The sequence below is a fragment of the Trachurus trachurus genome, assembly GCF_905171665.1.
Source record: "Trachurus trachurus genome assembly, chromosome: 17".
In the NCBI taxonomy this organism is placed as follows: domain Eukaryota; kingdom Metazoa; phylum Chordata; class Actinopteri; order Carangiformes; family Carangidae; genus Trachurus; species Trachurus trachurus.
Window position 1 is genome coordinate 9568746 of NC_139900.1, and position 22006 is coordinate 9590751.

The 22006-nt window shown below is 42.5% G+C and overlaps 1 protein-coding gene across 1 annotated transcript in view; it reads left to right on the forward strand.

Moving 5' to 3' along the window:
* Positions 1-22006, forward strand: part of cadm3 (cell adhesion molecule 3) — a gene marked incomplete at its 3' end in the record, with an annotated part of 109566 nt that overhangs the window by 66857 nt on the left and 20703 nt on the right. Inside the window, exons 3-4 of the mRNA XM_083990963.1 lie at positions 72-224; positions 7838-7975. Of these exons, the coding sequence (XP_083847089.1) occupies positions 72-224; positions 7838-7975 (291 nt within the window). The remainder of the gene's footprint in view (positions 1-71; positions 225-7837; positions 7976-22006) is intronic.

A 22006-nucleotide genomic window follows, 5' to 3' on the forward strand; every position in this document is an offset into this window, starting at 1 on the left:
TTATACTGTACATGTGCACAGACATTTCTAATTACTCTAATGTCTGCTTCCTCTTCCTCTTCCTCCCTCAGCGCTCAGAGATAACCGCATCCAGCTGCACCGGTCCACCTCCACCGAGCTCTCCATCACCATCGCTGACGTGCAGCTGTCCGACGAGGGCGAGTACACCTGCTCCATCTTCACCATGCCGGTCCGCACCGCCAGGGCCACCGTCACAGTGCTAGGTGGGTCGCACATGTGCACACACTGGGGCGAATAAGTCAGCTGGACATTGCAACTTTATTTTTACAGACCCTAAAATAATCCCTGGACTGGTTTTTATCTTTGTTTTTTGTTTTTTTATGATGCTGTTTTAAAAGTGCAAGTCATCTCTCAGCTGTGTTTGATAGTATTTCTGGATTTTCCGAGAAGAGGAACTTCTGTTTTACCAATTCCTCATTAATATTTCAGTAAAACTCCCTTTTACTCTATTAATTCTGACCTTACTATTTCCTGTCTGTCCTTGGAGGAGGATCCCTCTCTCTCTCTCTCTCTGTGAGGTCCATCCTTAGTCCTCCACAGATTTTTCTTCTTTCCTTCCTCGGCTTTTTTCCCTCTTCTTCTTTGTTGTGAAAATGATTCTTTATTTCTATGGAGGCCCTAACGGTGCAGAGTGACATCTTTGTCTTCCTTGTGTTCACACTCGGGCTTGTCTCCTTTGAGACTGATTGACGGCTTTACAAACCGCTTTGACTGCAGTCTATCTTCATTTCTCTCTCTCTCTCTTGAAGAAGAACCTGTAGGTGTAGGATTTCTTTTTTGCGACAAATTTGAACAGATGACTTGAAGCTTTTTTTCCTCTTTTCTTTATTTTCTCCCGAGCTCCCATGTTATTTGTAACAATTTTCACCAAAATGCCCACTTTTTCTGCGCACACACAGAGAAAGTGTTGGCCCATCAAATTACAGAACGCTTTAACTTGAAAATTGGGAAAAGTGGCTCAAATTCACCTTGATGCACTGCTGAGGCTTTGTGTTGGGCCACCCCACCCTGCAGAATCCCCCCCCCTCACTCTCTTTCGATCTCTCTCTCGGTGCAGAATGAAGTTTGACCCTTTGGATGTCTGTTGATGTCTGTCGGCATGAACTACGGTAACGCTGCTCCACCTGAGGATGTATGAAATACCACTTGTAAAAAGTAAAAGCGGAGATATACTGCCCTTAAGTCCCCAATATGGGTAATAGCTACCCATAATGCACCTCATCTCTTTTGTTCTGCCCCGTATTCGTCCAGTTATCTGATCGCCGTGTGTAAAACCCTTGAACTAAAGAGGATTTTCTGTCAAAAACAAATTGAAACACTTCCAAATGATCCTTTAACATCGCAATGTAATGACTCCGCTGCGTTTGCTCGTGATGCCTTCATCCGGTTTGATCCAGATCTTTGCTCAGTGTAAGGTTATGACCTCATATAACTCCCGTGTGGAGATAAACTGGCTCCACTCATCTTCTGTGAGATGGATGTTATTACCTACGCGTGCAGACTCTCTATAAATTGCGGTCAACCTGTCAGCGGTGAGTGCGGGCCTGTTTATTGATTGGATATTGGACTAATCAGCTTTGCTTCCCCTTCACATACTGTCTTTTTAACTATTGATTTTTATTGGACCTGTTATTGTTCCTCAGTGTTGGCTAATGCTGGCTGTATTTCACGGCCTCTCTCGACGATGAGAACAAAGCCAGGCGCTTGGCGATACTATAACGCACCGACTAATGGCCGTACAACCACAATGGGGACTTAATGTGGGCCTAGTATACGTGGGAGAGACAGGTGGTCAGATATCCCTGGGAGGTTGTGGTGCATGCACGCTGCAGATTTACAGCCAACCTTGCAGAGGCATCCACAGCCACATTTTAAATTGCTGTGTAATGAAACCGACTCGTTATTTGTGCTGATCACAAAAATCCTGCATCCATACAAATTGGCTTCCAACACTTCATTTTGCATACCGGCTCCTGATATGGCCGAGAGTTAGTTTTTTTTTATTATTATTATTATTTTTTTTTTTTAACTCTGAGCTTGTTTGTGATATTGAAGAAGGTTTTTTTTTTCTTTTTTATATTAGTTTTTGCCATTTTTTCTCTGCTTTTCTAATCCAATACATCATAATTTGCCAACAAATTAAACTTGGATGAAAACCGAGCTGCGGCGGGTTTCTGGAAAATGCACTTAGTGGAAAGAGGAGATGCTGAAATTCAGATATTTAAGGGTGGGGCAGGGAGGCTTAATGTTTACAACGGTTGTTATGTACTGTATGTTGCGGAAAGACTCCCCCCCTTAAATACAAAAAAATAATAATAATAAAAAAAGGGAGGTTTGTTGAGTCGACAGCTGGATGAAGCATCCTTGAATAAATCATTGTGTTGATATTTATTCAAATGTTTTGGCAGTGCTGCAAAGTGTGTCAGAAAGAATGAGATGTACTTCCCCTGGACAACAGCATAAGCAGTGCGCTTAAAATGTTAATGTGATGTTTGTCAGTGTGTGTGTGTGTGTGTGTTTATATAACAGGGGAGGGGATCTTGTGAGTGGAGGTGGGACTACTTTAGCTCCTCAGATTCAAATTAACATGAGAATCACTCCCTCCATATTTCTTCCAATTTTTCCCCATAATTGTGTAACTCGGGTGTTTTTTTTTTTCTTTTCTTCCTTATCTGCTGTAATTGACGGCTGTGACACTGTATTCTGCGTTCAATAAATATTTCATGACCCCCGAGAGGGAGCCAAACCATTAAAAATGTATGGTAAAGTGTCTAAAACGCAAGGACCCCCCTATGGGAGAATCAGCCAAAGATATCGAGTTTTGGCAGCGCAAAGCGTTCACGCCTGAGTGTTTTTATACTTGTTTTGACATGTGGAAGGTTTTGACACACAAACATTTAAACCTCATCGCTGATACCCAAGCGGGGGTCAGTATTAAATGGCTGTATGAGACGACGTGTAAGCGCGGCCGCGGCCCTGTGCCTCCCTCCTGAGCTAAGAAGGGAATAATTTATAACGGCTTTATTCTCTTTTTATTCTCCTTGTAGAGGGAAGGGTCTCGACAGGGCTTCTCCAGCCAATTCTATACGTGCAGTGTTATTCCCTCATTAATATTCAATGCTACTTTACTGCCAGAGAGCTTCCGCACACAGCGCACTACATCAAATACTGCTACATTAAAAATTGACCACATTTTTATTTTTTTGATCTATACCATGGTTAGTTCACGGCACTTTATATTAGCACTTCCACTGCTGTCCATTTGTCTGTTTCAGCTGTGGGAGGCGGGCGAAAAGAAGAAGCAGGACGTACTTTCAACATCATTTAGCATCATGAGCTCCATTAACATCCGTCTTTTCTCTGCTCGGTCGTTCCTCACTTGTCTTATAGGGCCCTTATACACCGGGGACGTGACGAACAAAAGATATGAAAATACAAAATATTTGCTGACCATTCATACCGGTGGTGACGCAACAATTATAAACCAAAGTTTTGCTTTGCGTCGGGTGGTTCTTTGCCTCCACTTCGTGCCTTAAACGGCATTTCTAGTGGTAATCGATGTTTACCTCAGATATCAGGTCACCTGATCAGTTAATTTCATACCATCCATACTCCCAACTGCAGCGTGTGGACGTTTATATTCGTTTTTGTTCAAGAATCTGTTGTTTTTTCAATGTTCATTAATGGGCTCCAGACTAACTTTAAACTGTGGTCGCAAGTAACGTCCTTTTGAACATCCTTTAAATTTTAAAATTCGCTTTACAATTAAATTAAATCAAAATTTGGACGTACCGCGGCTTCTGCATTGTTCTTTTCTGGGTCAGAGAACACAACAGTAGAGGGACTCTGAGGCGTTTTTTCTCTGACCCAGAAAAGAACAATGCAGAAGCCGCGTTAAGTCCAAATTTTGATTTAATTTAATTGTAAAGCGAATTAAAAAATGTAAATGATGGTCAAAAGGACGTTACTTGCGACCACAGTTTAAAATTAGTCCTGAACCCATTAATGAACATTGAAAAACCAATAGATTCCTGAACAAAAACAAATCTAAACGTCCACACGCTGCAGCTGGGAGTATAGATGGTATGAAATGAACTGATCATAGGTGACCTGATATCTGAGGTAAACATTGATTACAGCTGGAAATGCCCTTTAAAACCATACAACGCACACCTGCTCGTTGATTATCCCTCATGTATTCAACAGCACAACGCCTGCTTAGCTGCTGTCGTCATGGCACCAACTCTACTACTCCACCTCCAACACAGCGGCTCAGTATCTGATCACTCTCCTGACAGCCGAGCTGTTCGTCAACACATTGTCCTTCATTTCACTTCATTGTCTTTGTAATGTTTGTGTCCTTTGTCAAACAAGATAGTCTATGTGAGAAACACAGGTTGTTGACATTGTTGTTATGGTGTTGTGTTGTGTGGGGTTGTCACATACCTCCTTCACATGCTACATGATTGCTCGATGCGTTGAAGCTCAGAAAATCGACTATAGTTACATTTCCGCTGCTTAACATTTGCGGTTTGTGTGAAGCCAGAGTTTGAAAAAAAGGGAATTATGAAAAAACATCTCCGGTGTGTGAGGGCCTTTTATTGTGAAGATGCGGTGTGTGTGTGTTACATTTCAAAATTAGTCATCACAAAGTCTTAATTTTTGCAAAAACTTTAACTAAAATCAGTTTTTCCGTGCTGCCTGTTGCTCCTGCATGGTCTCTAACTTTCTGTCAAACTCTTTCTGCCCCGTCTCTTCCTCACACTCTGTCCATCACTCCCTCTTTCTGCCCCTGAAAAGCAGAAGATGGCAGGATGATGGGGTGGAAAAGACACGCAAAAACTGCAACGTTCATTATTTTTCAAGAGCAGAAGAATGACAGTTAACTCCAACGCCAACACACAGAGGGAAGAGCCGCCCACAGTGTCTCCAGATGGAGCACGGAGAGAGAAAAGTTTAATTTTCTCCTCTTCTTGCCTTTTCGACCACGACGGTGGAGGCAAAGTGGATACTTAAATATTTGGCAGAGTAGACTTGTTGTTGTTGTTGTTGTTAAGTTGGGTTTTTTTTTTCACTTCAACTCATGCTCCAAGTTAAAATGGTAATTAGAGCACAAAAATGTTGCTTATTTTTAACCGACAGCGAGCGTGCGGGGAATCTGGAAGAACATCCTCGGGGTGGAGGAAGAGGAATCATGAAGTTTTTGGTTTGGCCCGGAGGCGTCGTGGTGTTTTTTCAATCCGACCTTTGGCGATGTCATCCCTCTGTCCCTTTCAGCTCTTTCTGCAAACAGTCACCCAAGGCTCCAGCATTCAACCCCCGCCTCACCTCAAAAGAAACCCATTTATTCTCACAGAGCCATTCCCAACTCCCACATCATTTTGGCTTTTAGCTAATGAATTCTGGGAGTCCTGTTTTAATAATCTCATTTTGAACCAAAACCTGAAGCAACTGAGAGCGAAACAGTCGCACAATGCTCTTTATTACCAGAGCGACCTGAGTTGATGTGGAGATGCCGAGGCTTTCGGAGCTAATGCAGAAGCCCACGCTGCTGATTATTTAAAAAAAAAAGAAAAAAGGATAATGTATTATTTTTTATTTTGAAATGAAGTAATTGCTCCTGCGTCGCCTTCTCAGTAGGCAGCCGTCCCCGCCCTCTCGCTGCAAATCCTTGAATACTTGATATGCGCACCTGAAGAGCCTGAGTTCTGAATATTAAGTTAATGAAGGATTTTATCATTTTCTTGTGGGGATATATATATATATTGGTCTTTATATTCATCTTCTGTAATCTTCTGTCATGTTTTTTTTTTTTTTTTCAGTCTGAGTGAAGATGTGGTTTTACATTTCACTTCACAGGAGCGATACGTCCTGTATGAGCGTGAACACGGATGAGATTAGACACAGACAGACTCTGACTGCGTGTTATCACAGACTTGTCCTGTAGAATATTACAATACTTTTTTAATCAATCAAGATGGTTTGCAATGAATTTCAATGTCAAACAGATAAAAAACTAAACATATGATTGTGGTTATACATGTATATGAACGGACAGACTACTATAGTATAACTGAAGGATGCATATAATTAGGTCCAGTACCGACTTCAATTAAATAATCAGAGCAGGTTTTCGCACGATGTATCATTAAATACAGCCTGTCAAACACTGCTGTAAAATTCTGTTTCTTTAATGATTATTAATTGATTTTTTTTTCTCTTTCAAGAATCTATTGATAGTGCTTCCATATGGGAGCTGTAACCAACAATTATTGTGATTATAGATTATGTTGAATCATGCGTGTAAACTGTCAAAAGCTCAAGGCAGTTTACTGTATTCACATCTTTTTCTCTGAGAATGTTTTACCTAATAATAGATGATCATCGCAGCTCCAGTTCAACGGCCTTCATGCAACGTTTTTTTCTTTTTTTTCTTTTTACAGTGCCACCTGTCACAGAAACTGTCACAGGTGGTGGTCACAGAAACCAATCAATCAATCAAGTTTATTTATAGAGCACGTTTAAAAACAACCCAAGTTGACCAAAGTGCAGCTGCACAGTTAAAAATGAAGGAATTATACGAAGACAGGATTAAAGTGATTGATTTCTGATCAGCCACCAGAGATAAGGGTGTTGGTAAAGGAATAGTTCACCAAAAAAATTGGTGTCATTATTGACTCACCTTCATGCTGATGAATACTCCAGAGTAGTTTTTTATTCCTCAAAGTGCATCTGGAGACCCGAGAGTCTGGTTCGTAGTCCAACGAAATCCTTACTCCACACTGCTCGTCCGCTGCAATCCAAGTGTCCTGAAGGGATATAGTCCAGAGTTCACGTGTGTGAACATCATAGCCAGGCAAATTCAATACACACCTGTTTCAGCTGTAAAAATGTCCTAAATGACGTCGTTTCGAGTAAACTCTGGACTATATCCCACTATTGACTCTCATATAAGGGTTTCTTTGGACTATGAACCGGCCTCCCGGGTCTCCAGATGCACTTTGAGGAATAAAAAACTACTCCAGAGTATTCATCAGCATGAGGGGGAGGCAATAATGACTGAATTTCCTTTTTTTGGTGAACTATTCCTTTAAAGTAAAGCACAAAAAATACGACAACTCGGTGCAAACAGCGCCATCTAGAGGCTAAAAGCTGAGCTGACGGTGCAAATATGTGTCTTGTCACATTACTGCAGCGTGTTGAGCTCTCTGGGCCACCGTAGATTTCACGATGCTTTAATTGCATTAAGCTCGGCTCGCCCTCTGTTTCATAGCCCAAACAGCGGTTATTTGCACAGTCTTGAGTGGTCACGCGTCACAGCAAACACAGACACACCGCCGTGCACCCACGGGCCTAATTGGCTCTGATGGGCAGACAGCTGGTTCGATGCCTGTGGAAGGTCGGGGGTCAGCGGAGGCTTTGGAGGAATTCGAGCCACTGTGAACAATGTCGTGTCCAAAACGATTTCAAGCCTTCATCGTTATGATTATTACTGTCATTATTATTTCTCTCCCAGCTGGTTTCCACCACAGCTTTTTTAGAAATCCAACCAAATAAATTCAAGCTTGTTTGTGATACCGAGGATGTTGTATTACATTTGGCTGCTCACATTTGCTGTTGTTGCTCTCGTCGTTGTTATTTTTCCTGCCTCGGTTTTGTACAAGACGACTTTACAAATGTGCAGCTTTTGTTCGCCTTCATTTCATTCATATATTTGTATTTTTTTTTTTTGTTGCTCTTTCTGGCTACAAGGTGAGTCTGCAGTCCTCCTCCTCTCTCTCTCCGTCTCACGCCAACTCTCTCTAACTCTCCTCAGGTGTGCCGGGTAAACCTCAGATCTCGGGCTTTGAGAACGCAGTGCTGGAGGGGGGCAAAGTCACCCTGACCTGCATCAGTACCGGCAGCAAACCCCCCGCCAAGCTGATCTGGTACCGCGGACAGGAGGAGCTGGAAGGTGAGGCATACAGGAAGTTCACAGACACACACAACCACACACATACATTCTTTGTGCAGGAGTAAAATGTGTTTTGCGGGCTTCAGAAAAATGCACATTTGACTTCCGTGTTGCTGTATCTTGGCCTGCGCTCCTGCTGGATCTGTGTGTGTGGTGAGGAAAGTGCAAGGGTGTGGTTTATGTGTGTGTGTGCAGTTGCAAGGATATTGTGTAGGAATGCGAGGATGTGGTGGTTTTGGCCTTTGTCTGTGTGTTTGTGTGTGGATCTAAGTGTCGATGTGATCCTGCAGCGTCGTGTGGGGATCTGGGGGAAGTGTCTGTTTATAGACGTGCGCAAATTTCTGCACATATCCCTCATGTGCCAGTGATTGTGTGTGTTTGTAGTTGTGTGTGCGTGCACGTGTGTGTGTATGTGTGTGTGTGTGTGTGTGTACGTGTGTGATCATGCTGTGTGTAGATTGTGTCCTTGCCACATTTCCTGCTGCCTCTCTGCATGCCCCAAACCTGTGCTTGCATATGTGTGTGTGCAAAAGTGTGAGGGCATGCTGCCTCTGTGTGTGTGTGTGTGTGTGTGTGTGTGCAGAAACAAGCTGTGTGTGTGTGTGTGTGTGTGTGTTTGTGTCTTTCCCATTATTCCTTTATGTTCTGATCCAGTACATTTGTGCTCATGCATGCATCCAGGAAGTGTATGTGTTTGCTGTTGTTGTATATTTTTGCATTTGTTGATGCAGAGTTTAGTCTTCCGTGTGTGTGTGTGTGTGTGTGTGTGTGTGTGTGTGTGTGCGTGTGCGTGCGCGTGTGTGTCATCCGTTGAGCTGCAACATATCTGCAAGCGGGAGTGACACAACAGAGAGCGAGAGATAGCGTGGGTCGGATCTAGCCGGGGATAACGACGAAATCCCAACAATAAAAGGCAGGGCGGAGGAGAGGATGAAGGGATGAGGTCGAACAGAGAAAGGGAGATAGAGAGAGCTTTGCATGAGGTCAGGCTGACTGGTCTTTTGTTACAGATAAACAGGAGAAATGAGCAGGGAAAGAGAGAGGGAGAGGGAGGGAGGGAGGGAGGGAGGGAGCGGCAGAGGAAGTGCAGAGCAGAGAGGACGACATGAGCGGACAAATTAAGCGTCCTAACCCGCCCCCCCTATCCCCAACTGAATAATCAAGGAAACGATTGGCAGCCTCTGACTCACACCAGTAGTATTGGCAGTGGGAACGTTTCTCCGAATTACAGCCATGTCTCCCATACCCCCCCCCATCCCCCTGCACACACACACACACAGACACACACACTCTGCATCCTCGTTGCCTCATCAGTCAGAGGTTTTCTGTTTTGCTTTACCGAGCAGAAAAAAAAAAAAACATGTTGGAAGTGTTGTTTCTGTCGCCCTTTCGCTCCTTCCACCATCTGCCTTCACCAACCACAAACTCTACAAGCTTTAAGCTGTGTGCGTGTGTGTATATGTGCATGCATGCAGGTAGAACAGCGCCCCCTGTCTGTGTGTGCGCCGCTCTCCATGCACAGCTCCTGCCAAATTCCCTCTCTCTTTGTAAACTGCAATGTTTAGACTTCTTTGCAGTGGCCTTTTCTGCAGTAATTATACTAATATAATTTGATGATATAATATGATAATGAGTTATTGATGTGAAAACGCTACGCGCCGGCTTTGAAATGCAAAAAAAAAAAAAAAAGAAGATAAAATACGCCCATCTCCTGTCCTGACGCCTTGGCAGTAGTTGCTGTTTGCCATAATTATGGATTGAAATGAATCGAAAGAATGGACTAAAGCTACAAAGGAGGAGGGATGGGAGCGGTGCCGACTGAGGACAGATTATCTGGTCTTTTGTCACAACTGAACTAAAAAAAAGAAAAAGAAAAGTCGACAGAGGCAAAGAGGAGGAGGAGGAGGAGGAGTGTGGGAATTGTTGCTTTTCAGAGAGTTTGAATTTTCAGTTTAAAAGGTCAGTTTATTTATAAGACTTTACAAAAACTTGCATATTAGCCTCTGAGCTAGTTGTCGTGTTATTCCTCCAAGCTTTAAGCTGTTGTGTTTGTGGTGCAATAAACATTAGAAAGCAGCACGTCTCTCTCCAGAAACAATATTCGGATGATGCTGGTGGATCTTACTCCGTAGAGGAAACAGGTGGTATATTGATAGTGGACGGCGTGCAGTTCAGTACCTGCGCCATGATGATTTGCATCCAGCAGCGAGGCGTTCAGGGTCACTGCAGAGAGAAATGTGCAGGTGTTACAAAGGGAGTGAAAGTGGAAAGAAGGAAACTGCAACGTCAATGTTTCTCTAACGCTAATCAAACGTTTGAACCTTAAAGCAACAGTCCAGTAAATGAACGCTGCACATCCATAAAATTGGACGACTCACAGGAGGCAGGTAGAGTAGCGGTGAAAACTGACTTTGGTTGTTATTGGGGCTGGTTTAAAAAAAGAAAAAAACCCACTGGATCCTACACTTGACTGAGTTTGTCATTAAACTCTCACTGTCTGGTAAAAGTCAGTTTGCTCAGTTTAGACTGTGTCGTCTTTACCAGCAGAAGATGTTATGTAACAGCTGGTGAACCAAACACTACACACTACAGGCCAAAAGTTTGGAAGCAACTTCAAGTCTCTGTTCACAATGTCTTTCTGAAAAACCTGTTTAAAAGGATAGTTCAACATTTTGGCAAATCGGCCCATTGCCATAATCCCTATAGTCATAGCAGTAGGTTCTTTACCTTTAATTATCGGTGCAAGCTATTTTTAGAACGGCGGAGCAGAGCCGTGAGCTGCTCAGTGCTATGCTACGGAGGATAATGGGATTTCTTGGTTTCCCTCATCAAACTCATCAAATACACAATCCAACAACTCCAAAACGCTCTGGTGGACAAGTTGTGACCTACACATTCACCACGCTATGAGATAATAACACAACGTTACCAGACCAAGTTGTTTTAGAGGGAAATGCAGAGACTGCTTGCTGAAAAACTGCCCCCGACGTGAACGCGCATCAGCGATTTTGCATGAATTTCCCTCTAAATCTTTTTATTTATTATTATCTCATAGCTCACCATTTTCCTCAATTTACCTTTAGGTATACTCTGATGATACCAGACCATTTCTGAATAAATATTAACAAAAGAAAAGAGGAAAGGAGAAGATTTGAAAAAGTCACAACTATAGTCCAAAAATCATAGTTTGCATTATTCACTTTAGCTCTTTGCCTAACCCCCCTAATAAATCTCAACTGTGTTCATATCTCTGACAAACTACCACAGAACTGGCTGGAAAGAAACAGCTGAGTAAAGAAGCAAGAGTACAGATTTCTACATGGAGGAAAGAAGGATACACTGGAAGAGAAATTGCAAAATGCTTAATAGTGTCCAACAAAGGAGTTCACGGCACCCTGAGGAGACGAGAAGAAGAAACTGGAAGTTATGATGATGATAGAAAAAGGTCAGAAAAAGAAGAGGAAGGTGTTGGCCCCCTCAGTCTCCTCAGACCTCTGTCCAATAGATGTACAGTATATAAGAAGACTAGATGACGCACCCAACGCTGCTGCAGCGGTGACATGGCGTCGCCACATGGCCGCCCTCTTGCCTCGGTCCACTCGCTCCCTCAGAGCATTAAACCTATGGTGCATGTTCAACTAAAGTAACCTCAGTTTTTGACAGATTTTCAAACGGTTTGGTTTGTTATGAACGTCAGAAATGCAGTTATGATACTGCATACTTAATTACGAATAATTTTCATTTAAAGTGACATTATGCAAATAGTTATAAGTTAAAAGCTTTATATGGTCAAAATTTCACCTAGTTATGAATAGTTTCTTAGTGCAGATGAGTCTGAGTCACAGCGAATGCAAGATGGCCGCCTGTGAGTTGTGTCTGTGCGTAGTCCGATCCACCCCCATGGTGTGGGACGACTTGGAACGATCAATTAGAAAAGTGCACCCCACCAATCAGCAGTCTCTCATTGACCAACTTACAGTAAGAAAGCTTGCTATTCACTTCCTGGTACAAACTTAAAAAAAAAAACTTGTGGAACGAATGCCTCGTTTATGTCGTGCTGTTGTCAAGGCCAGGAGTCTGGCATCAGGTATTTGGAGTAAGAAAAACCCAAATACCTGATAATTATAGTAAAAATGTTTATTTTGTTGTAAAGTATCTGAAACTATGACCTTTATTTGGCCTGTAGTGAATATAAAACAGTGGTGCGTCCCTTTAAACCATCAGGACACTGCATGCAATCGATTCTTTTTTTAAAACATCGGTATTGCACGTTAATAATAAAGAGCAGTCACTGAACATGATCCAGCGTGTTTTCTTGCTGAGTCATGGTTCTCATCTACTTCTGACTCAGTGACGAGGGCGTCGGCTCCTTTTTTTTGGTGTTAATTTGGGTGAACTGACCCTTTTTAAAGAAGACGGAGAACAGACTAGAGTAAAGACCGACACCTGAACTCAGTGTGAAGGATGGTGGCGGTGCGTTCAAGGCCTCGCCCAGCCGCCCTGACATCGCTCAGCATCAGTCAGCTGTAGCGTGAAGCTCTTTATTGGGGTTTTATTCAAATGTGCTCATTTAGGGGCGGAGGAGGAGACGGAGGAGGAGTTGGAGGGGGGGGGGGGGGGGGGGGGGGGGGGGGGGTGGAGGGAGGAGGGGGGGGGGGTTCACCACCTCTGAAGAGGAATTAATTTTAACACAGTGAATCCAATCAGTCTGATATCAAGACGCCGTGACTTCTCCCATTCAACGGATCTGGGATCTCGACATCAAAGGAGCACGTTAACAGGACGACGGCTGAGTCTAAATACAGAAAAGCATCAACTCCTAACGAAGGAACGACGAAGGAACGACGAAGGAACGAAGGAACGCGGAGGAGACGTGACGTCTCGATAATTAACCGAGATGCAAAGTGGTGCAAAGAGAACAGTGTTAATCAATAGCTGAGTAATGAATTGGGCGATGGTGGGAGAGAATATGATTAGGCTTTTCTTTGTAGCTGGAACAGCAGGAGAGCTGCCACCGCTCGTCACCACTGTGTGTGCGTGTTTGTGTGTGTGTTTAAGGAAAACGCTGCTGTTTTGTCCCGACTTTAAGACGTCTGAGGTCGATTTGATGTTGTGGGGATCCAGTTTTTTTTGATCTGCATGAAGCTGTCGCCCCTCAAAAGTAGTCAAACACAACAACAGCAACACACAAACGCATGATTTAACACACAAACACAGCAGGTAATAGATGTTTGATTATCTCGCACACACACCCTGTCACATGGTGCTCATCTCCGGCTAGATAGCTGCAGAAGAGCACCTCAGGTCAGTGTGCTATTATTAATACAGCTTCTCATTCATGCAGTTGTAGCGTGTGTGTGTGTGTGAATATATGTGTGTGTGTGTGTGTGTGTGTGTGTGTGTGTTGGAAAGACGAGCCCGTACACTGCTGCTCACCACTGCTTCTCTGACAGCTTCAGTGACAGTAAAGAGAAAGATGGAGAGAGAGAGAGGGAGGGAGGGAGGGGGGGGACGAGGGCGACACAGATGTACAGAGTGTGTGTGTGTCTGAGTGTGTGTGTGAGCACGTGTGTGTGCGGCCGTGCATGTGTGTGTGTGTGTGTGTGTGTCTGTGAGAAAGAGAGAGATGCCTTGTATCAGAAAAGTGACAGTGAGGAGCTGCTGAGAAAACAGAGAACAGAGAGAGTGAGTGAATGAGCGAGTGTGTGCATGTGATGCGTGCGTGTGTGAGTGTGTGTGTGCATAAAAATAGACAGAGCGAGTGCGAGGATACTGAGAGAGTGATGGAAGCTGCAAAGAGCCGACGGAAGAAGAAGAAGAAGAAGAGAGACTGAAGGAGAGAGAGACAGAGAGAGCAGTGGGGGAATTAAGAAAACCACAGAAGAAGGAGCGGCGAGGCGGCTTTGCGGCTGAGTGGGAGCAGAGGCTGGGAGGAGGAGGAGGAGGAGGAGGAGGAGAGGGGGAGAGAGGGAGGAGAGGATGAAGCAAAGGGAGACCAGTTTAAAAGAAGAGGGGACTGAAGAGCGCAACAGGAGAGAAGGGGAGAAAGACGAGAGGAGGCTGACGAAACGGAGAGAGAAATCTGGAAAGAGGATTTAGATAGAAAGAGGGGGAGGGGGAGGGGGGGTGAGAGAGGCAGAGAGAGGGAGAAAGAGAGAGAGAGAGTGCGGGAAAGGGAGTGGTAATTGAGAAGAATGAAAGGCTAAGAGCTTTGAGGACTGTATTAGTTGTACTGTGTGAAAGGGCTATGGATCATTTAGTGACATCGATGTATTGGATTGGAGATAATGGGGATTTATGGCGGCACTTACGGCCACACCAGCAGAATAACCGGCCCCCAAATTGTCATAATGCAGGACGAGGGGGCGGGCGGACGGGGTGACATGGGCGTGTGTCCATATGGAGCGATGTGATGTCAGAGAGAGAGACGAGACAGAGACGAGGAGGTGGAGGACGCTCCGATCTCCGGCGTCCGCACAGAGCATACAAGTAGAAGTCAGATCGTTTCAGAGTCAAAGTCAACACTTCTCATGATGTAGAGCGGCTTCGTTGTGTAAATATTTGTTGCATCTATCACACGACACATGATATTTTGGAGCCTTGAAGGGATGTGAGAGCGAGAAGATGTGAAAACAGTCACTCATCCAGTCACTGCAGTTTGGAAAATCGACCAAATCTCTGGGCTGTGATGCTGATTTTCAAAAGTTTCCAAAGTTTAAAGTGAAATCTGGTTTGTTTTGTGTGTGAGCAGAACCCAGAACCAGAACAGTCAAGACTGCAAACATATTTGGTTTGTAGTGAAACATGGCAGTGCATGCAACAATCTGCAAAAACTATTTAAAGATTTGCAACTTATCAAGTGCAGCCGTCTTCTCTTCTCTGTCACATCACACAGGAAGTGGTGAAACTGCAATCGTTTTTGGGTCCAAACAACACAGGACATCATGCCGTTTTTGTGGAGGAGGGTGTGATGTCAGGACCAATCAAATCCATTTATCTTACATCTGCATTCGAGTGTTTACAGTACATGCAAGTTGTAGGAAAACAGAAGAGAGAGAGAGAGAGAGGGGGCAGGAGATGATTGAAAAGCCCTTTCAAAATAAAGTACATGCTGGCCAGGTGAGGTGAAGAGTGCTGTAGTTCTCTGTTAAATAACATAATCTATAAGGAAACAGCAAAACAGACCATAATAACATCCCTAACACAATCTCTGCAACACAAATAATAAAGGTCAGATCAATAGCTCCTGTTTTATTGTTGTTTTTGCCATAAACAAGCAAAATCAATGACGCAGCATATACAGAACTGTAGGTCATGTTTTATGTATTTAGTTATTCAGACGACTTTCCTCCCGAAATAACATAGAGACAGATTCATAACTGAAGCGAACTGAGCACCGTGACCACTAGGGGGCACAAAAGGGCAGCTAACGTCTTTAAAGTTATAGCGCGTGACTTCTGCTGAGAAATTCTGCGTAATTACAAAACCCCTTGATTGTTTTTGTTGCTGCACATTGCTGTTGGGAGTTAATTTAAAACCAAAGATTAAAAAAAAAAAAGCAGATGACAATGTGTTTACAGTAAATTAATTGTCTATTGGTTTATTTTGTTGCTTTTAGTAACTCAGTGTCCCACTTAGTAGCTATACAACTTTGAATATTAAGTGTAAATCAACCTCAGGCTGCACTTCTAGCTGGATTTGGTGCCATTTCAGACGAGTAATAACACGCCAGGCTATAAGTTTATAGTTGATGTGTAAATGATCAAAAATTAGTTTTATTGGCAGTAAAAGAGGGCCCAATGGAGGCTTGTTCATAACTGGTTTTATACCTTTTTTTTTTTTAAATCAACAAATAAGATGAGCCCACCAGCCTTTATATGTTATATTATATTAAACAGAATACAGAACAGTATTCCCATCTGAACTGTAGTGAAGTAGAAGTTAAACATACTGAAGTTAAAGTGCTTGTACCTGACAATTAAACTTAGGTATACTCTACTTGACTCAATGCACTCGGTCACCTCCCACAGATGAATAAATAAGTCAGTCAGTGCAAGTACAAGTACAGTAGAGACGGAAATAGAAACAAGCAGAACGTGCTCCAGCAGCGTTTTAATCCAGTAACAGGACTAATGAACTCCTTCTAAATGAGATGACCTCATCTTATGGCTCAAATCAGACTCGAGTGCTTTCTCTGGCCCGTAATCCGATTTGAGCTTAAAAGTGATGACTGTTTTGATTATTTTAAAACCCCCACCACCTCCCCCCCTTCCTTCCTTCCTTCATCCCTCCATCCTCCCTCCCTCTTATCCAGCTAGGGAAGACGGCCTTCTGCTGAGCATGCACAGCAGCAGCGGCGGCGGCGGCGTTAAGCCACACTTCACTGTCTGTTCACACAGCTCCACGTTTTCACACCTCTGAGATGCCAAGTAGAAACCAGAGTTTTTCTACTCGTGGCGACTGAGCCGCTCCACTGGAGTAGCTCCGGAGGTTAAGCGCCTCGTTCATCTGGCAAAGTTGTTGAATATTAAAGGAGGGGGAGTTTTTTTTTTTTTCTTTTACTCGCTCATTCACTGAGTTTTTTATTATAATTTTTTTGGCTGCAACACGACATTTTATTCTCTAACTTTTAATCACTTTTTTTGTTAAAATGTCAGAACACAGTGAACATAATACCCATCATCGCCGTTCATCACAGCCTCATTCAGGAAACATTTACTGTAACGCTTTCTTTAATAGTGTTTACACCACATTTTGGATATTAAGTCGATTTAAAACAGGGGTGTTTTTGAGGGATAATTTCACACGCTGCTCATAAATGTTTGAAGATTTTCTTTGGCTCAGGTGACTCTTTTGAATTTTAAGTAGATTAAAACTGCTTTTATTTCTCATTTCTCACAATATGTCACACAGTCAAATGGAAACGCCTCATTACATTTCTTCTTTTGATTATGAAAAAAAGCATAATTTTACGTCTCGTTATTATTCTGCTTTAAGATTTTCAGTCCTCTAATTGATTAACTGACTAATTTCCAGCTCTTATCCTAGAAACTGTGGCCTCAAACTCGCCCCCCCCCCTCGTTGTAATTGCCTCATCCACTTGTTTGATTCTCCTAATATGATTATTTTACGGTGGATCGTGCGCTCAAGGGCTGGAGCATCATCGGCAGCGCCAGCATCTCATCTGCATCGCATCACCACCTTGGGAGGGGGGACGAGGGAGGGAAGAGGGGGGTTGTTAAGTCTTGTCCACCTTTTTCTGATTTTATAGAAAACCTACAGGCTTCCCTCTTAAATTTTTGATCAGGTGCTGCGGTATAGTCCGGCTTAAATATTAAAGAAGGCGAACGCTTACGCCCACTTCCACTAAATCTAATTGAATTGGATATCTATGTTTATTTATTTATTATTTATCAGTCATTAAAGGGATGCAGTCTCTGCATTTCCCTCTAAAACAACTCTGTCTGGTAACGTTGTGTTATTATCTCATAGCGTGGTGAATGTGCAGCTCACAACTTGTCCACCAGAGCGTTTTGGAGTTGTTGGATTGTGTATTTGATGAGTTTGATGAGGGAAACCAAGAAATCCCATGAGCCTCCGTATAGCGTAGCTCTGAGCAGCTCACGGCTCTGCTCCGCCGTTCTAAAGATAGCTTGCACCGACAATTAGATAGATGAGTTTATTTGTCCTTTCCAAGGAAAATTGTTTTCACCATTTCGTACAGAGCGGCCTCGAGAAGTGCAACTTACATACATTAACATACATTCCCACATTTCATACACCTCAATTACATAGAGACATAAGAACATAAAAAACATAAGACATAAGACCCCGCACCCCATATTTACATGTGCAATTAAAGGTAATGAACCTACTGCTACTGTATGACTATAGGGATTATGGCAATGGGCCGATTTGCCAAAATGTTGAACTATCCCTTTAAAAATGAAACTTTGAGGATACGATGTATGTTTTTTTAACGTTCTTGCATCTTTGCGATGTGTTGTAAACTTTTTCCACTGTTTTTAAATAATAATGAATCATGCAAGGAGGCAGTGATATAGAGGATCGATGCAGTAGTTTGACCATGTATGGTGGTTACATAATAAGCAAATGTGTGGCCTTCTCTTTTTATTCTAATAATTAACCTTTTCCAGCAGCGTTTAGCTCTTGTTCTGTGTCTGTGCAGGGTTTTTAATTTATGCCGATTGATTTGTGATGTTTCCTTTTTTTTTCTTCATATTTGACACTTTAACAATCATTTTTCCTCACCTTTATACGCCATCGTCTCTGCATCACATTATCGCAGATCCACAGTCTGCTGGTTATGTAGATGCAGAGACGCAGCTCGTTCATTAGCTTGAGTCTACATACGGTTTATTGAGTGTCATATTTTTCACTTACATTAAACCTGCATTTGCTGCTGCTGCTGCTGCTGCTGTTTTTTTTTTCTTGGGCCACACAGAAGAGAAACAGAAACAGGCTGACATATTATCACCTCGTAAACATGAACCTGCTACAGAGGAATCATTTGCCCACTGACACGTTCAGCCCACATGAAGCGTTATGAATAATCATTAATTTGGAGTTATATTCATGCTGCTGCTGAAATATACACATCAAAAACTGCAGTTCTTCAAATGACCCAATGAGTCTGGCTCCAAAAGTGAGTCATTCCTCAGAGACTCACATGTTAAAAGAGGAATAAACATGTTTACAGCTTGGTACAAAGTCTTGAAAGTTGAGTATATTTGAGGGCGTGGCCGGACGGATCGGACGCTGCCAAGATGGCAACGGCGAAGCGGCCCACTCTGAGCTTCAACACAGTGAAGATTAAAACTCTGAAATTAAGTTTCAAATCAGAATAAACTCACATATTCTCCAATCAGCTACAAGATTAAAGGGACAACGAGGAGTTTGTACTTGGTTATAAAAAAGTCTCATATTAATTTGGATGAATCTACATTACCTACACTTGTTAATGGGTCCATTTTCGATAAATATATCGTTTTGTCTTCTTTATCGTTATTTTGTTAATATTATTATTAGTGGTCGGCTCGACCAGCTTTTCCTAGTTTAGGTTTCGCGGACGCTGCCTGGCGGGTCATGGGAATAACGCCGTTTATGGTCGTCTTCGAACCTCTGACTTTCATTCTCGATCAATGAAAACATTCTTGGCAAATGTTTTCGCTTTCGTCCGTTTTGCGCCGGTCCAAGAATTTCACCGTGTTCGCGGAGGTTCATGGGAAATGTAGTGTGGAAACAGTTCGCTTTCCAAAACTCCTCCTCCTCCTCGTCTCTTTAAAACCCACTCAGCTGTTTTTAATATTGTGGCTGATCGGTGTAAACACAGATGATGAACGACAATGTGTCACAAAGAAGACAGAAACATCCTCTGCATCTTCAGCTTCTTTTTCATTCAGGTCAATCAAGGTCTAAACTAAACTAGTCAGAAAACTGAACCCTTGAACATTGTGATTGTGATAAAAACGACCTCAAACAAACCAAGGAGACTCTGAGAGCGATGGAAACCAAAAGCTCTGATCCAGTCAGGTGATACTGTAATTCTCTGTTGATTCATCACTACACTACAAATGATCCCATTGTTAATAACAATATCAAGATATTGATCGAGGCTCAGTTCATCTAAATTACCTTATGGCTGAGCTGCTATAGTTTTCATCTTATTCGCCCAGGTTTGGAGATTTTCTTTCTGTCTCTACCCTGATAAAGTGTTGTTGTTTGCGTCTTTCCAGCATTTAAACATCACATCACGTCACATAAACAGAATTCATCCTGTTTATTGCGGCTAATCCACAATAACACACAGTGACCAGTTTGTAGAGAAGTGTTTCTGGTCAAAGATGTGACAGATGTGAGTCATGAACTTTCTATTTTTGAATCTGAGTTTGTCATTGTGGCGTTTTTTGTTTGTCTGTAGACGTATGCATGACAACAAGACACAAACATTTATCTGAACTGAGACTTTTTAGACTCAGAGTTTTGGTCATTTGTGCGCAACGCCACTTGTTGCCAATCTGCTTGTTGTGCAGTAGCAGCTGACATTCAAACCCAACCCTGATGATCTAATTATGAATTGAGGAAAATGTGAATTATGAGTAAATGTGCATCACTAGCTGTCTTGGGAACAAAACACTGCTTATAAACCAACTGCATCTTATTTTTTCCCAGTAATGAATGTGTGAGAGTCGGTTTCCGTGACCCCTTGGGCCTGGAAAACTTATTAAAACTCAATTGTGTGATTTAAAAAAAAAAAAAAAAAAAACTGTACACAGGAGTCGGTGGGTAAACAAACAGGATTTTATTTTTTTCATTCCCTCCCTCGCCTGGTTTTGGAGATGCATGGTCTTTAATAAAGGCTATAGACCGGCTTTATATGTGTGTGTGTGGGTGTAGAGAGAGAGTGACAGTGACAAAAAGACTCTGGCTCTGATTGGCGTCAGATTTTTCTATTTTATTTTTTTGAAATGCACCTGGAAAGTAAACTAATTTTCTCCGCGGGTCAGAGGACTGCTTATGGTAATAAAAGAAGAGAGATGTCATTAGATCCAGTGGTATTTGAAGAGTTCTCAGGAGGGGGAGGGGGCCAGGATGCAGCTATAATATCTGTGTGTTTGAGTGACTGAAAGAGTGAGACAAAGGGAGAAAGTGAGTGTGTTGTGTGTGCGTGCACGACACGTGTGTTTTTTTTTCTTTCCAATCTGCTTCCCCGCCACTATCTCTGTCTCCTCTGTGTATATGTTATTCATGAGCTTGACCTACATGCGCCCATGCTTGTGTGTGCATGTGTGAATGTACGTGTGTGCGTGTTCATGTTGTGTGTGTCACTCCATGCAGGAGAAAGTGATAAGGTTCTGGTCCACTTTCCTAGATTCACCAACCACTTTCACGCTCTGACCACCCAGTTTGATTTTTTTTTTTTCTTACAATAGAGTGCAATCTCCGGATGACAGTCTCCTCTGTGTTTATGCTTTCATACGACGAACTGTGTTGCTGCTGCTGCTGCAGTTGCCACTTAACGCCTGCCCGGCTCCTTCTTCTGCTTCTACTTCTTCTTTACTCTGCACAAACGGCTGCCACAAATGCAAAATAAAGGGGAAAACTGAAAGGGAAAAGTCTTTCAGAAGATCTGTGCATATAATTAATTAAAGCCTCCCGTTTCATCACTGTAAATGTGGCTGCAACTGATTGCCGTTAAGATGCTGTAGATTTTCTTTACTTGCCAGAATGAAACCCTATTCTGGGGTATTTATAACAAGTGAAATGCATTTTTTTTTTACTCTGAAGCAGCGAGTCCAAAGAAAGCTGGACTTAAGCGATGTTGGATCTTTAGCCTCTCTCGTCCCCTTTGGTGTCCTTCTGCATGAAATATCACAGACTGGCCTGGTTGGTAAACATGAGCGCGCTGTGTGCCATTTTAACATTTAAAAGCCAGACTGGATGTGTGTTGCAGATATCTGTAATTCAGTTTTGCCTCTAGTCAAAAAAAACCATTTCAGATATCCACCACTACGTTCTTCCTAGGACAAATGACATCACTTTTGCCATTCATGTGTATGGGGTTTGTCATTACAGATATTCAGTTGCAGATATCCGCTATGTGAATTACGGATATCTGTAACTGAATTACGACTAGTAATAATTCCAGTTTGAGATATCTACAATTTGATTCTGACTAGTCATAATTCCAGTTCCAGATATCTTTAATTCACCTCAATTAAAGATATTTACATGTCCTTTTTCAGATATCTTCAATTAAGTTAGGCAAAATGACGTTGTAGATATCTCAAACTGGAATTAGGAATAGTATCTGTAATGACAAACCCCATACACATGAATGGCAAAAGTGACGGCATTTGTCCTATAGGAAGAATGTAGTTGCGGATATCTGAAATGTTCTTTTTGACTCGGCAAAAGTGAATTACAGATATCTTGAATGAAAAATCCAACTGTTCAAAATGTAATTACGACTAGTCAGAAAGACGTTGTTGATATCTACAATGTTAATTC